Genomic DNA, 15,212 nt, shown 5'->3' on the forward strand with positions numbered 1-15,212 from the left:
GCAAAAATGATTTTAATAAATCAATAATTAATTAGAAAATTACTATTTCTAAATCTCACAACATGAGATATTCACAAGTCTTTGGTCAGCTCAAGACTATAGTAGAAGACACTTGCCCAATGTGCCAGGCACTGGAACTGAACCTGGTACCTGGCACCATGTGTTTGGGGGGCAAACTTCCTGTGTGTGTGTATGTATGTGAGCACAAATCAATTGTGATGACAAAAGATGTAGACTGCAATATCACTGGGAGTAGAGAGCTATATTAACTGATACAGGAGACTTACATACAGGACTTTAAGTTTCTGTATGAGAAAGTCAGTGATTATTACAGGTCTTCAACTGTGCAAGTCTAGTGCACATAGTACCATCGATTACTAAAATAAAAATATATATTAGATGTGTGTGTGTAATAATAATGCAGTGAATGTAGTTGTTGTAAGATTAATTAGTAGTAAATAACTCACCTGTGTCAGGTATACAACAATCAAAGGAAGAAGGTTGATAGGAGATCGAATTATATTGAACAGTGTTAACGATACAAAGGCCTTCTGCGCATCAAGAATTTGGTCTCGATCCGTCAAGATGTATGTAACAAAAGTGGCAATTGTTACCTGAAATTACAATATTTACACAATTTTGCATTATAGCATTTTAAATAAATAAATAAATAAATAAAAAAGTAAATAACTTAGAACCCCCCTCTCTCTCTTTCGGAGAGGCACAAGCACCTACACGCACATGTACACACACGGCAGTAACTTCCCCCTGCCGAATTCAATCACAAAGCTTCGGTCGGCTCGGGGCTATAGCAGAAGACACCTACCCAAAGTGCCACGCAGTGGGACTGAACCCGAAGCCATGTAGCTAGGAAGCAAGGTCCCTAACCACACAGCCATGCCCACGCCTATTTACCTAAATACAATCATCTGTGTATTGATATAGAGGCTGCCCAATAATTCTAATACCAGAGGTTGCCCATTAATTCTAAACTGCAAAACCCTCAAAACACATTCTAAACTGCAAAACCCATAGCACACATTCATGTGCATTTCCAAGGTCTACAAAGCAAGTGTACACCCTGCCGGACGAGATAGTGAAGATGCCGACGACCGCTCGGTTCAAAGTCTCCCTTGACCACAAATGGCCTGAACTCTTTGTATGAACACCACCCTGTACATAACTCAATGTCCCCCTACATGGCCTTGCTTTTGCTTTTTGAGCCAAAAAATTAACTTAACTTAACTTGGAAATATTCTCACAATTTCTTGAAGACTTTTCATAAATCAAAATCTTGCCAGTTGTGCTACATCAACGACAGGAGCCACAATGTTTCTCTGACAGGGTTCAACATTTTCCCTACATCTCTTTTCCAGATAACTAGCATAGACTTTTCCAAGGATGCTCAACAAAGCAGTTTCTCTCTATGATTAGAGAACCCACCCATGTCTTCTATTTGGTTGCATGCCTATCCTTACCTAGGGTTATAAAAGTGAAGTTGTGTGTCTGTCTCCTACGATTTAGATTCCTAACTACTCCCACATTTTGCGGTGCAGTTTAACCAAAACCGGGTATCTTATAGTCGTGATTCATATCGAGCCCTTCTGGGTATTAGCGCGCGTCTATGATGAGTCTACGATTTAAAAAAAAAATTTACCATCATTTTTTCCCATTTTTAATGCATTTTTTTGCTATTATATAAGGGAAGTAACTCTCTAAAAATGCTTATATAGTTATTTCCCTTACAAACCCGAGCAACGCCGGGCGATACTGCTAGTTGTGAATACAAATGACAGAAAAATAAGGTTCCTACGATGGCTCAACAGATTGCATAACTCAGAGATCAGGGAGTCTCTCCAGGTCAAGCTGCTGCTGTTTCTCCACATTGAGAGGTGACAGCCCCAGCACTATGGACATGGGGTTAAAACATCAAAGGAAGAAATTGTGAGAGTGCATCTTCAAGTCAAGAGACTTAGCGGAAGACCACATGTGAGATGGTTGAATAACATCTGTCGTCTTAGTTAGTCATGGTTGGAGATCCACTCAGAAAGTCTAATGATGGATGTTGTTTGTTCCTTCTCGAGCCATGCCTGGCTCATAAGGGCCGGTTTCTCGGTTTCTTGGCATATAGGTTCCCCACCTGGACAGTACGTCGGTCCATCGCAGGTGAGCCGCAAGATGCAGGAGGAAAGAGTGAGAGAAAGTTGTGGCAAAAAAGTCAGCAGAAGTTCACCATTACCCTCTGCTGGAGCTGCATGGAGCTTAGGTGTTTTACTCATAAACATACACATCACCCAGTCTGAGATTCGAACCTGTGATCCCTTGACCACCATGTGCCTCCACTAATGATGGATGCTTCTGATAGGACCCTTTATAGGGGGAACCCGAACACTACCCCCACGACCCTTCCTGGAAGAATGGGCGAAGATGGTTGGATGGATTCAGTTGAACAATAGTTCAAAGAATTTCTTATGAGGTGAGAATGTCATTAATTTTAACGAATTATTTATTAGTAGTGGTAAACGGAGGGGGTGGGGTTAATTTGATGAGATTGCTAAACTATCAGAATGTTAGTTGTTTTTTTTTTCTTTTTAATTTTTTTTCACATCTCTGATGTGGAATGGTCTGTCTGCATTGTTATTGCTTCTTATAACAGACTTATTTCCAAAATGCTGAAAATTTCACAAAAAAATTTGTTTTTTTCAAACAATATTTGTGTGTTCTTGTCACACAGTTTAAGAACCATATGCATCAGAGATATTGGTATTTACTCTTTTACTCTTTTACTTGTTGCAGTCATTTGACTGCGGCCATGCTGGAGCACCGCCTTTAGTTGATCAAATCGACCCCGAGACTTATTCTTTGTAAGCCCAGTACTTATTCTATCGGTCTCTTTTGCCAAACTGCTAAGTGACGGGGACGTAAACACACCAGCATCGGTTGTCAAGCAATGCTAGGGGGACAAACACAGACACACAAACACACATATATATATATATATATATATATATGTGTGTACACATATATACGACAGGCTTCTTTCAGTTTCCGTCTACCAAATCCACTCCCAAGGCATTGGTCGGCCCGGGGCTATAGCAGAAGACACTTGCCCAAGATGCCACGCAGTGGGATTGAACCCGGAACCATGTGGTTGGTTAACAAGCTACTTACCACACAGCCACTCCTGCATTTATTTGCAAAATATAATTTAGCTTTGTTGTGTAGTTCCTCACACACTCTTTGACTTACCAAGTAAGGAATGGTTGTCCAAGTAAACATTGAAAATGCTTGTAAGTAAGAACTCGACCGCAAAATATTCATTTCTTGGTTACGGATATCATTAATCTTCTCCTTAAACGACGGTTCCCAGGCATAAAGCTTAAGCACCTGAAAATAAACAGAAAAATTATAAATTAAAATGCATTTCACTTTTAGTTTAACACCATCCATCATTGCTCATCTTTATTGCAGTCTCTCTCACACACACACACACACACATTACTGTCTCCCCTATATTTCTTTGCTGACATCACGCCCTGTCACCTTTTATCGCTCCCACTTCTATCAATCCATCTCCTCTCTCTCCTATACACGATGGGATTCTTTCAGTTTCCGTCTACCAAATCCACTCACAGGGCTTTGGTCAGCCCGAAGCTATAGTACAAGACACTTACCCAAGGTGCCACACAGTGAAACTGAACCTGGAACCATCTGGTTGGTAAGTAAGCTACTAACCACACAGCCATTCCTATTTTCCATGCTGGCATGGGTTCTATGGTTTGCCAGAATTCAACAGGCCACAGGGCTGCATCAAATGCCAGTACCAGCTTTGGTATGATTTCTACAACTAGATGCCATTCCTAACAATAACCATTTTACTGGGTGCTCTTTGTTATGCCACTGGCACTAGCAATCATCATCATTTAGCGTCCACTTTCCATGCTGGCATGGGTTGGACGGTTCAACTGGGGTCCGGGAAGCCCGAAGGCTGCACCAGGCCCAGTCTGATCTGGCAGTGTTTCTACAGCTGGATTCCCTTCCTAACGCCAACAACTCCGTGAGTGTAGTGGGTGCTTTTTACGTGCCACCTGCACAGGTGCCAGGCGAGGCTGGCAAACGGCCATGATCGGATGGTACTTTTTATGTGCCACCATCATGGGGGCCAGTCAGGGCAACGCTGGCAACGGCTACATTCAGACGGTTCTCTTATGTGCCACCGGCACTGGTATCACATCTACAATTTCCATTGATGTTGATCAATTTCAATTTTCACTTGCCTCAACAGGTCTTCACAAGTAGGGTTTGTGGCACAAGAAGGAAAGGTATGTGTAAGTGGGCTGGCTACGTCCCAGGTAGAGGCCACGGGTTATGGTCTCACTTGTCCTGCCGGGTCTTCCCACGCACAGCATAATTCCAAAGGTTGCCAAATACCTTTGAAAACAAGAAAGAACAGGTAAAGAGAAATCTTACCTTGATTCCATTAAGTATCTCGTTAATTAATTTAATTCTTTTATCTTTTATTATCATCTGCTGATTCCTGAGTTTTGTAAGTTTGGCTCCAACAATGGCATTTATTGGTATCGTCAGTATAATAATGACGACGCCAGCAAATATTGAAGAATTCAGAGTATTGTAGAGCAAAATAAGAGCAATGACTATCTGTAATGGTGCTGACCAAATAATCCAAAGGTAAGGCGTGGCATTGTTCAAGGTCATACTGTCTACTGCCATAAAGTTGACTATTTCACCTGTCGTGTAGTCCTTCTTCTCTTCAGGTTTAATTGTCAAAGACTAGAAAGAAAGAAAGAAAGAATTAGGACAAAATGGTAATTGGCGAAGAATTAGGACATGGTAGTTAATGATGAAGAATTAAGGCATCTAATAGGAATCTTTAGAGAAAATTTATACATCGTGTGTATATGTGTGTGTGTGTTCCCTCCCCCATCACTGCTTGACAACCGGTGTCGGTGTGTTTACATTCCTGTGACTTAGCAGTTTGGCAAAAGAGACCGATAGAATAAGTACTAGGCTTAAAATGGTAAGTACTAGGGTTGATCTGTACGACTAAAAACCCTTCAAGGCAGTGCTCCAGAATGGCCACAATCAAAAGACTGAAATTTATAAAAGATGCCTTATAAAATCTAATAGAGAAAACCTGGAACATAATGGTAATTAAGGAAGAATTGGAATGTAGTGGTGGTTAACAGTGACGATGCGTGTCCTAATGGTTAGGGTGTCGCACTCATGTTTGTAAGATCATGGTTTCAGTTCCTCAAACAGACAGTGGTTTGTGTCTTTGAACAAAGCACTTTATTTCACATTGCCCCGGTTCACTCACCAGTAAATGAGTAACCCTGTGGTGGACTGGCATCCCATCCAGGGGGATTATTGTGATCTCTGTTTCTTATAGGCTATGGAAACTGGGTAACTGGCCCCATGAGTCTTAGGACTTGAGACAGTATAGTCCAGGGGTTGATGGTGAAGATGATGTAAGTAACAGGATCTAATTGGCTGGAATGTGGAGGCACATGGCCTAGTGGTTAGAGCAGTGGTCTCGTGGTCAAGGGATCATGCGTTCAAATCTCAAAGACCAGGCAATGTGTGTGTTTATGAGCGAAACACCTAAGCTCCACGCGGCTCCGGCAGAAGGTAATGGTGAACTTCTGCTGACTCTTTTGCCACAACTTTCTCTCATTCTTTCCTCCTGCATCTTGCAGCTCACCTGTGATGGACCGGTGTCCCATCCAGGTGGGGGGAACCTATATGCCACTGAAACTGGGAAACCGGCACTTATGAGCCAGACATGGCTCAAGAAGGAACAAACAAGATAATTGGTCGGAATGTGAACCCAAAGACCCAACATTCAAGTGTAAAAATGCTAGGGATAAATATTGTTGGAATTTAACTTTGACAGAAATGTCATATATTTTGGGGAAAGAATCGGTTAAATCAACCAAACAACAGTGTTTATTTCCAGCAGTGCATAAGATGAGAGGATGATAATCTGATGAAGATTTATTTAAAAACATTTTGGATGGTGCTCATATTTATCAAGAAGTCTCTCCATCTGGGTCAGAGAAACGTCAAGACCAGTCAGTCTGTGAGAGACAACTAAGAGCAGGGATTAAGCAAGAAGGGCCCACAATGCTAATCCTGAGGGTCCCCATTCACCTTTTGCAAAGAGCAGCATGAAACAAGCAGGATACCTTGAGTACATCTCACCTTTATCAAGGGGATTCACTTATAACAGTAAGAGCACACTGGAACAAATGTTAAATCATGTGATCTTATCTACCCCAAGATGAGAAAATGCAAGGTTGTCCTTGGCAGAATTTGAACTCAGAACGTAAAGATTGACAAAACACCTGTTTCTTTACTACCCACAAGGGGCTAAACACAAATGGGACAAACAAGGACAGGCGAACGGATTAAGTCGATTACATCGACACCAGTGCATAACTGGTACTTAATTCATCGACCCTGGATGGATGAAAGGCAAAGTCGAACCCGGCGTAATTTGAACTCAGAACGTAGCGGCAGACGAAATACCTGTTTCTTTATTACTTACAAGGGGCTAAATACAGAGAGGACAAATGGATTAAGTCGATTATATCGACCCCAGTGCATAACTGGTACTTAATTTATCGACCCTGAAAGGATGAAAGGCAAAGTCGACCTCGGCGGAATTTGAACTCAGAACATAGCGGCAGACGAAATACCTATTTCTTTACTACCCTCAAGGGGCTAAACACAGAGGGGACAAACAAGGACAGACAAAAGGATTAAGTCGATTTTATCGACCCCAGTGCATAACTGGTACTTATTTACTCGACCCTGAAAGGATGAAAGGCAAAGTCGACCTCGGTGGAATTTGAACTTAGAACGTAATGGCAGACGAAATACCTATTTCTTTACTACCCACAAGGGGCTAAAACACAGAGATGACAAACAAGGACAGACAAACGGATTAAGTCGATTATATCGACTCCAGTGCATAACTGGTACTTAATTTATCAACCCTGAAAGGATGAAAGGCAAAGTCGACCTCGGTGGAATTTGAACTCAGAACATAATGGCAGACGAAATACCTATTTCTTTACCACCCACAAGGGTCTAAACACAGAGAGAACAAACAAGGACAGACAAAAGGATTAAGTCGATTATATCGACAGTGCATAACTGGTACTTATTTAATCGACCCCGAAAGGATGAAAGGCAAAGTCGACCTCGGCGGAATTTGAACTCAGAACGTAAGGGCAGACGAAATACGGCTATGCATTTCGCCCGGCATGCTAACGATTCTGCCAGCTCGCCGCCTTACATCTAACAAATGTTAATAACGTCCCTCCTGGTTTTACCTTTTCGTAGATGGCAGCTATGATGGCCTTTTGAACTCTGATGCCAGTCCGCATTCCGATGTGATAGTTCTGATGAGAGAAAAAGGTCACAAACATGGACACAAACAACATCCCAACGGCCATGGTGTACCCTTTCCAAGCACTTGCGTTACCCGACTCGATGAATTCAATGAGGTACCTAGAAGAAGAGAAAGAGGAGGAAGTAGTACATGTTTTCGTCATTTGACTGTGGCCATGCTGGAGCACCGCCTTGGAAGGTTTTAGTCGAAGAAATCGACCCCAGGCCTTAATCTCTGTGATCTTGGTACTTATTCTATTAGTCTCTTATGCAAAACTGCTAAGTTATAGGGACATAAACACACCAACATCAGTCACCAAGTAATGGTGGAGGGACAAACACACACACATATATATACACATATGCACATACACACATAAATACAACATATACATACATATACGCACATACATGCATACATGCATGCATATACACATACATACACACACGCACACACATACACGCACATACACATACACACACATACACGCACACACATACACGCACACACACATACACACACACACATACACGCACACACATACACGCACACACACACGCAAACACACATACACGCACACACAGACACACACACATACATACATGCATACATACAACAGGCTTCCTTCAGTTTCCACCAAAATCCATTCACAGGGCTTTATATATAAATCATGTCTTTTACTTGATTCATTTATCGGAATGAGGTCAGTCTGGAGCACTGCCTTAAAGGGTTTAGTCAAACAAATCCACTCCAGTGGATTTATCTTTTCTTCTTCATCTTTTTTTTTTAAATCTGATACTTATTCTATCAGTGTCTATTGCCAAACCGCTAAGTTACATGGGCATAAACAAACAAACACCGGTTTTAAAGCAATGTTGCGGGACAAACACAAAGACACACATACATACATACATAAATATACATACACATAGAGATGCAGGCATGGCTGTTTGGTAAGAGGCTTGCTTTCCCAACCACATGGTTCCAGGTTCAGTCTCACTGCGTGGCACCTTGGGCAAGTAACTTCTTCTATAGCCTGGGGGCCAACCAAAGCCTTGTGAGAGGATTTGGTAGACAGAAACTAAAAGAAGCCCGTCGTGTGTATATGTGTGTGTGTATGTGTGTGTGTTCCCTCCCTCATCACTGCTTGACAACCAGTGTCGGTGTGTTTACATCCCTGTGACTTAGGGGTTTGGCAAAAGAGACTGATAGAATAAGTACGAGGCTTAAAATGATAAGTACTAGGGTTGATTTGTACGACTAAGAACTCTTCAAGGCAGTGCTCCAGAATGGCCACAATCAAAAGACTGAAACAAGTAAAAGAATATATACATGTGTGGCTGTGTGGTAAGTAGCTTGGTTCCCAACCACACGGTTCCGGGTTCAGTCCTACAATGTGGCACCTTGGGCAAGTGTCTTCTACTACAGCCTCGGGCTGACCAAAGCCTTGTGAGTGGATTTGGTAGATGGAAACTGAAAGAAGCCCGTCATATATGTGTGTGTGTGTGTGTGTGTGTGTATGTCCCAGATGCTGGTGTGCTTACATCCCCATTACTTAACAGTTCAGCAAAAGATTCCAGTTTTCATATATATATGTGTGTGTGTGTGTGTGTGTGTGTGTGTGTGTGTGTGTGTGGTGTGTGTGTGTGTGTATGTGTGTATGCATGTATGTATGTGTATATATACATACATACATATATATATATATATATATATATATATATAATACTATTACGATTCTGCAATTTAAATTCCCAGTTCAACTACTTTCTTCTTCAATTTCAACTCCCGCTCGATGACCGCAGCAAGTTCTTAAAAAATTTATCTTACTATATTTTTTATTCGTTGTTAATACGTTTATTCATACACTGTTACGAAAATTTAACCTTTTTTAAGATACTTTCAAGCCTTCGCCATAACTTGATTTATCTTCCTATCTCTCTCTCTACAATATTTAACCGCAGGCTGCCTCAAGCCGTAATCCCATCTTTTAGTCATTGGCGGTCTTCTTTTTCCTCCTCTTCTTCTTCATATGCTAAAACTTGAAAACCGCCATTACTATACTATTACGATTCTGCAATTTAATTCCCAGTTCAACTACTTTCTCTTCAATTTCAACTCCCGCTCGATGACCGCAGCAAGTTCTTAAAAAATTTATCTTACTATATTTTTTATTCGTTGTTAATACTTTATTCATACACTGTTACGAAAATTTAACCTTTTTAAGATACTTTCAAGCCTTCGCCATAACTTGATTTATCTTCCTATCTCTCTCTCTACAATATTTAACCGCAGGCTGCCTCAAGCCGTAATCCCATCTTTTTCCCATCTTTCAGTCATTGGCGGTCTTCTTTTTCCTCCTCTTCTTCTTCATATGCTAAAACTTGAAAACCGCCATTACTATTACTATTACGATTCTGCAATTTAAATTCCCAGTTCAACTACTTTCTTCTTCAATTTCAACTCCCGCTCGATGACCGCAGCAAGTTCTTAAAAAATTTATCTTACTATATTTTTTATTCGTTGTTAATACGTTATTCATACACTGTTACGAAAATTTAACCTTTTTTAAGATACTTTCAAGCCTTCGCCATAACTTGATTTATCTTCCTATCTCTCTCTCTACAATATTTAACCGCAGGCTGCCTCAAGCCGTAATCCCATCTTTTTCCCATCTTTCAGTCATTGGCGGTCTTCTTTTTCCTCCTCTTCTTCTTCATATGCTAAAACTTGAAAACCGCCATTACTATTACTATTACGATTCTGCAATTTAAATTCCCAGTTCAACTACTTTCTTTCTTCACAATTTCAACTCCCGCTCGATGACCGCAGCAAGTTCTTAAAAAATTTATCTTACTATATTTTTTATTCGTTGTTAATACGTTTATTCATACACTGTTACGAAAATTTAACCTTTTTTAAGATACTTTCAAGCCTTCGCCATAACTTGATTTATCTTCCTATCTCTCTCTCTACAATATTTAACCGCAGGCTGCCTCAAGCCGTAATCCCATCTTTTTCTCCCATCTTTCAGTCATTGGCGGTCTTCTTTTTCCTCCTCTTCTTCTTCATATGCTAAAACTTGAAAACCGCCATTACTATTACTATTACGATTCTGCAATTTAAATTCCCAGTTCAACTACTTTCTTCTTCAATTTCAACTCCCGCTCGATGACCGCAGCAAGTTCTTAAAAAATTTATCTTACTATATTTTTTATTCGTTGTTAATACGTTTATTCATACACTGTTACGAAAATTTAACCTTTTTTAAGATACTTTCAAGCCTTCGCCATAACTTGATTTATCTTCCTATCTCTCTCTCTACAATATTTAACCGCAGGCTGCCTCAAGCCGTAATCCCATCTTTTAGTCATTGGCGGTCTTCTTTTTCCTCCTCTTCTTCTTCATATGCTAAAACTTGAAAACCGCCATTACTATTACTATTACGATTCTGATTCAATTTAAATTCCCAGTTCAACTACTTTCTTCTTCAATTTCAACTCCCGCTCGATGACCGCAGCAAGTTCTTAAAAAATTTATCTTACTATATTTTTTATTCGTTGTAATACGTTTATTCATACACTGTTACGAAAATTTAACCTTTTTTAGATACTTTCAAGCCTTCGCCATAACTTGATTTATCTTCCTATCTCTCTCTCTACAATATTTAACCGCAGGCTGCCTCAAGCCGTAATCCCATCTTTTTCCCATCTTTCAGTCATTGGCGGTCTTCTTTTTCCTCCTCTTCTTCTTCATATGCTAAAACTTGAAAACCGCCATTACTATTACTATTACGATTCTGCAATTTAAATTCCCAGTTCAACTACTTTCTTCTTCAATTTCAACTCCCGCTCGATGACCGCAGCAAGTTCTTAAAAAATTTATCTTACTATATTTTTTATTCGTTGTTAATACGTTTATTCATACACTGTTACGAAAATTTAACCTTTTTTAAGATACTTTCAAGCCTTCGCCATAACTTGATTTATCTTGATTTATCTTCCTATCTCTCTCTCTACAATATTTAACCGCAGGCTGCCTCAAGCCGTAATCCCATCTTTTTCCCATCTTTCAGTCATTGGCGGTCTTCTTTTTCCTCCTCTTCTTCTTCATATGCTAAAACTTGAAAACCGCCATTACTATTACTATTACGATTCTGCAATTTAAATTCCCAGTTCAACTACTTTCTTCTTCAATTTCAACTCCCGCTCGATGACCGCAGCAAGTTCTTAAAAAATTTATCTTACTATATTTTTTATTCGTTGTTAATACGTTTATTCATACACTGTTACGAAAATTTAACCTTTTTTAAGATACTTTCAAGCCTTCGCCATAACTTGATTTATCTTCCTATCTCTCTCTCTACAATATTTAACCGCAGGCTGCCTCAAGCCGTAATCCCATCTTTTTCCCATCTTTCAGTCATTGGCGGTCTTCTTTTTCCTCCTCTTCTCTCTTCTTCATATGCTAAAACTTGAAAACCGCCATTACTATTACTATTACGATTCTGCAATTTAAATTCCCAGTTCAACTACTTTCTTCTTCAATTTCAACTCCCGCTCGATGACCGCAGCAAGTTCTTAAAAAATTTATCTTACTATATTTTTTATTATTCGTTGTTAATACGTTTATTCATACACTGTTACGAAAATTTAACCTTTTTTAGATACTTTCAAGCCTTCGCCATAACTTGATTTATCTTCCTATCTCTCTCTCTACAATATTTAACCGCAGGCTGCCTCAAGCCGTAATCCCATCTTTTTCCCATCTTTCAGTCATTGGCGGTCTTCTTTTTCCTCCTCTTCTTCTTCATATGCTAAAACTTGAAAACCGCCATTACTATTACTATTACGATTCTGCAATTTAAATTCCCAGTTCAACTACTTTCTTCTTCAATTTCAACTCCCGCTCGATGACCGCAGCAAGTTCTTAAAAAATTTATCTTACTATATTTTTTATTCGTTGTTAATACGTTTATTCATACACTGTTACGAAAATTTAACCTTTTTTAAGATACTTTCAAGCCTTCGCCATAACTTGATTTATCTTCCTATCTCTCTCTCTACAATATTTAACCGCAGGCTGCCTCAAGCCGTAATCCCATCTTTTTCCCATCTTTCAGTCATTGGCGGTCTTCTTTTTCCTCCTCTTCTCTTCTTCTTCATATGCTAAAACTTGAAAACCGCCATTACTATTACTATTACGATTCTGCAATTTAAATTCCCAGTTCAACTACTTTCTTCTTCAATTTCAACTCCCGCTCGATGACCGCAGCAAGTTCTTAAAAAAATTTATCTTACTATATTTTTTATTCGTTGTTAATACGTTTATTCATACACTGTTACGAAAATTTAACCTTTTTTAAGATACTTTCAAGCCTTCGCCATAACTTGATTTATCTTCCTATCTCTCTCTCTACAATATTTAACCGCAGGCTGCCTCAAGCCGTAATCCCATCTTTTTCCCATCTTTCAGTCATTGGCGGTCTTCTTTTTCCTCCTCTTCTTCTCTTCATATGCTAAAACTTGAAAACCGCCATTACTATTACTATTACGATTCTGCAATTTAAATTCCCAGTTCAACTACTTTCTTCTTCAATTTCAACTCCCGCTCGATGACCGCAGCAAGTTCTTAAAAAATTTATCTTACTATATTTTTTATTCGTTGTTAATACGTTTATTCATACACTGTTACGAAAATTTAACCTTTTTTAAGATACTTTCAAGCCTTCGCCATAACTTGATTTATCTTCCTATCTCTCTCTCTACAATATTTAACCGCAGGCTGCCTCAAGCCGTAATCCCATCTTTTTCCCATCTTTCAGTCATTGGCGGTCTTCTTTTTCCTCCTCTTCTTCTTCATATGCTAAAACTTGAAAACCGCCATTACTATTACTATTACGATTCTGCAATTTAAATTCCCAGTTCAACTACTTTCTTCTTCAATTTCAACTTCAACTCCCGCTCGATGACCGCAGCAAGTTCTTAAAAAATTTATCTTACTATATTTTTTATTCGTTGTTAATACGTTTATTCATACACTGTTACGAAAATTTAACCTTTTTTAAGATACTTTCAAGCCTTCGCCATAACTTGATTTATCTTCCTATCTCTCTCTCTACAATATTTAACCGCAGGCTGCCTCAAGCCGTAATCCCATCTTTTTCCCATCTTTCAGCCATTGGCGGTCTTCTTTTTCCTCCTCTTCTTCTTCATATGCTAAAACTTGAAAACCGCCATTACTATTACTATTACGATTCTGCAATTTAAATTCCCAGTTCAACTACTTTCTTCTTCAATTTCAACTCCCGCTCGATGACCGCAGCAAGTTCTTAAAAAATTTATCTTACTATATTTTTTATTCGTTGTTAATACGTTTATTCATACACTGTTACGAAAATTTAACCTTTTTAAGATACTTTCAAGCCTTCGCCATAACTTGATTTATTTATCTTCCTATCTCTCTCTCTACAATATTTAACCGCAGGCTGCCTCAAGCCGTAATCCCATCTTTTTCCCATCTTTCAGTCATTGGCGGTCTTCTTTTTTTTCCTCCTCTTCTTCTTCATATGCTAAAACTTGAAAACCGCCATTACTATTACTATTACGATTCTGCAATTTAAATTCCCAGTTCAACTACTTTCTTCTTCAATTTCAACTCCCGCTCGATGACCGCAGCAAGTTCTTAAAAAAATTTATCTTACTATATTTTTTATTCGTTGTTAATACGTTTATTCATACACTGTTACGAAAATTTAACCTTTTTTAAGATACTTTCAAGCCTTCGCCATAACTTGATTTATCTTCCTATCTCTCTCTCTACAATATTTAACCGCAGGCTGCCTCAAGCCGTAATCCCATCTTTTTCCCATCTTTCAGTCATTGGCGGTGCGCCCGCCCCCCCCCCCCCACCACCAATACCGTTGAACACTGTTCTCACCCCCACCACCAATACCGTTGAACACTGTTCTCACCCCCCCCACCACCAATACCAGTATACCCCGTTCTCTCTATCTACACCGGATACACCTTACTCATCTACACTGGGGTACGCCCTACTCCCTCCTCCTCCTCCCACTACCACTTCTCCTCATATGCTTAAGACAAGCTGCTAGCGCCATAGCTCATCAACTGCCCACCGATCTTACGCTTCCTCCTGACACTGCCTCAATCCGACCATCCCCTTTTAGTACCCTCCCGCCTCGTCACCTACCCATTCTAAGTACCCCCCTACCCATTCTAAGTACCCCCCTACCCATTCTAAGTACCCCGGATCCCAAAGTACCCCGGATCCCAAAATACCCCAATCCCCAAAGTACCCCGGACCTCGTTGCCCCCGTGCCGCTGACACGTTAAAATGCTCGAATCCGATCGTGACGATGCCGGACCCTCCGGCCCCTGTGCAGGTGGCACGTAAAAACACCCAATCCACTCACGGAGTGGTTGGCGTTAGGAAGGGCATCCAGCCGTAGAAACTCTGCCAGATTCAGACTGGAGCCTGGAGCGGCCCCTGGCTTCCCAGACCCGGTCAAACCGTCCAACCCGTGCTAGCGCGGAAAGCGGACGTTAAACGATGATGATGATATATATATATATTATTGTATATGAGTATATATGACCCTAGGCCAATCAAAGCCTTGTGTGTATATAGACATGGAAGTTTTTAAATGGCTTATAAACACCTTCCACGCTGCAATTGTTTTTGCTTCAGCACACGATCTCAGATCAGGTCACTTGCTATGCAAGTACATCTCCATAATATATATATATATATATATATTCTGATGAAGAGGCCC

At 40.1% G+C, this 15,212-nt stretch overlaps 1 protein-coding gene across 1 annotated transcript in view; it reads right to left on the reverse strand.

Annotated features, from left to right (window-relative positions):
* The window catches only part of LOC115221788 (multidrug resistance-associated protein 1-like), a 114,046-nt gene that overhangs the window by 51,298 nt on the left and 47,536 nt on the right, over positions 1 to 15,212 (reverse strand). The window contains 4 exon segments of the mRNA XM_029792018.2: positions 468 to 614; positions 3,250 to 3,387; positions 4,471 to 4,791; positions 7,359 to 7,536. Of these exon segments, the coding sequence (XP_029647878.1) occupies positions 468 to 614; positions 3,250 to 3,387; positions 4,471 to 4,791; positions 7,359 to 7,536 (784 nt within the window).

This window comes from Octopus sinensis, linkage group LG18 (genome assembly GCF_006345805.1).
Source record: "Octopus sinensis linkage group LG18, ASM634580v1, whole genome shotgun sequence".
NCBI lineage: Eukaryota > Metazoa > Mollusca > Cephalopoda > Octopoda > Octopodidae > Octopus > Octopus sinensis.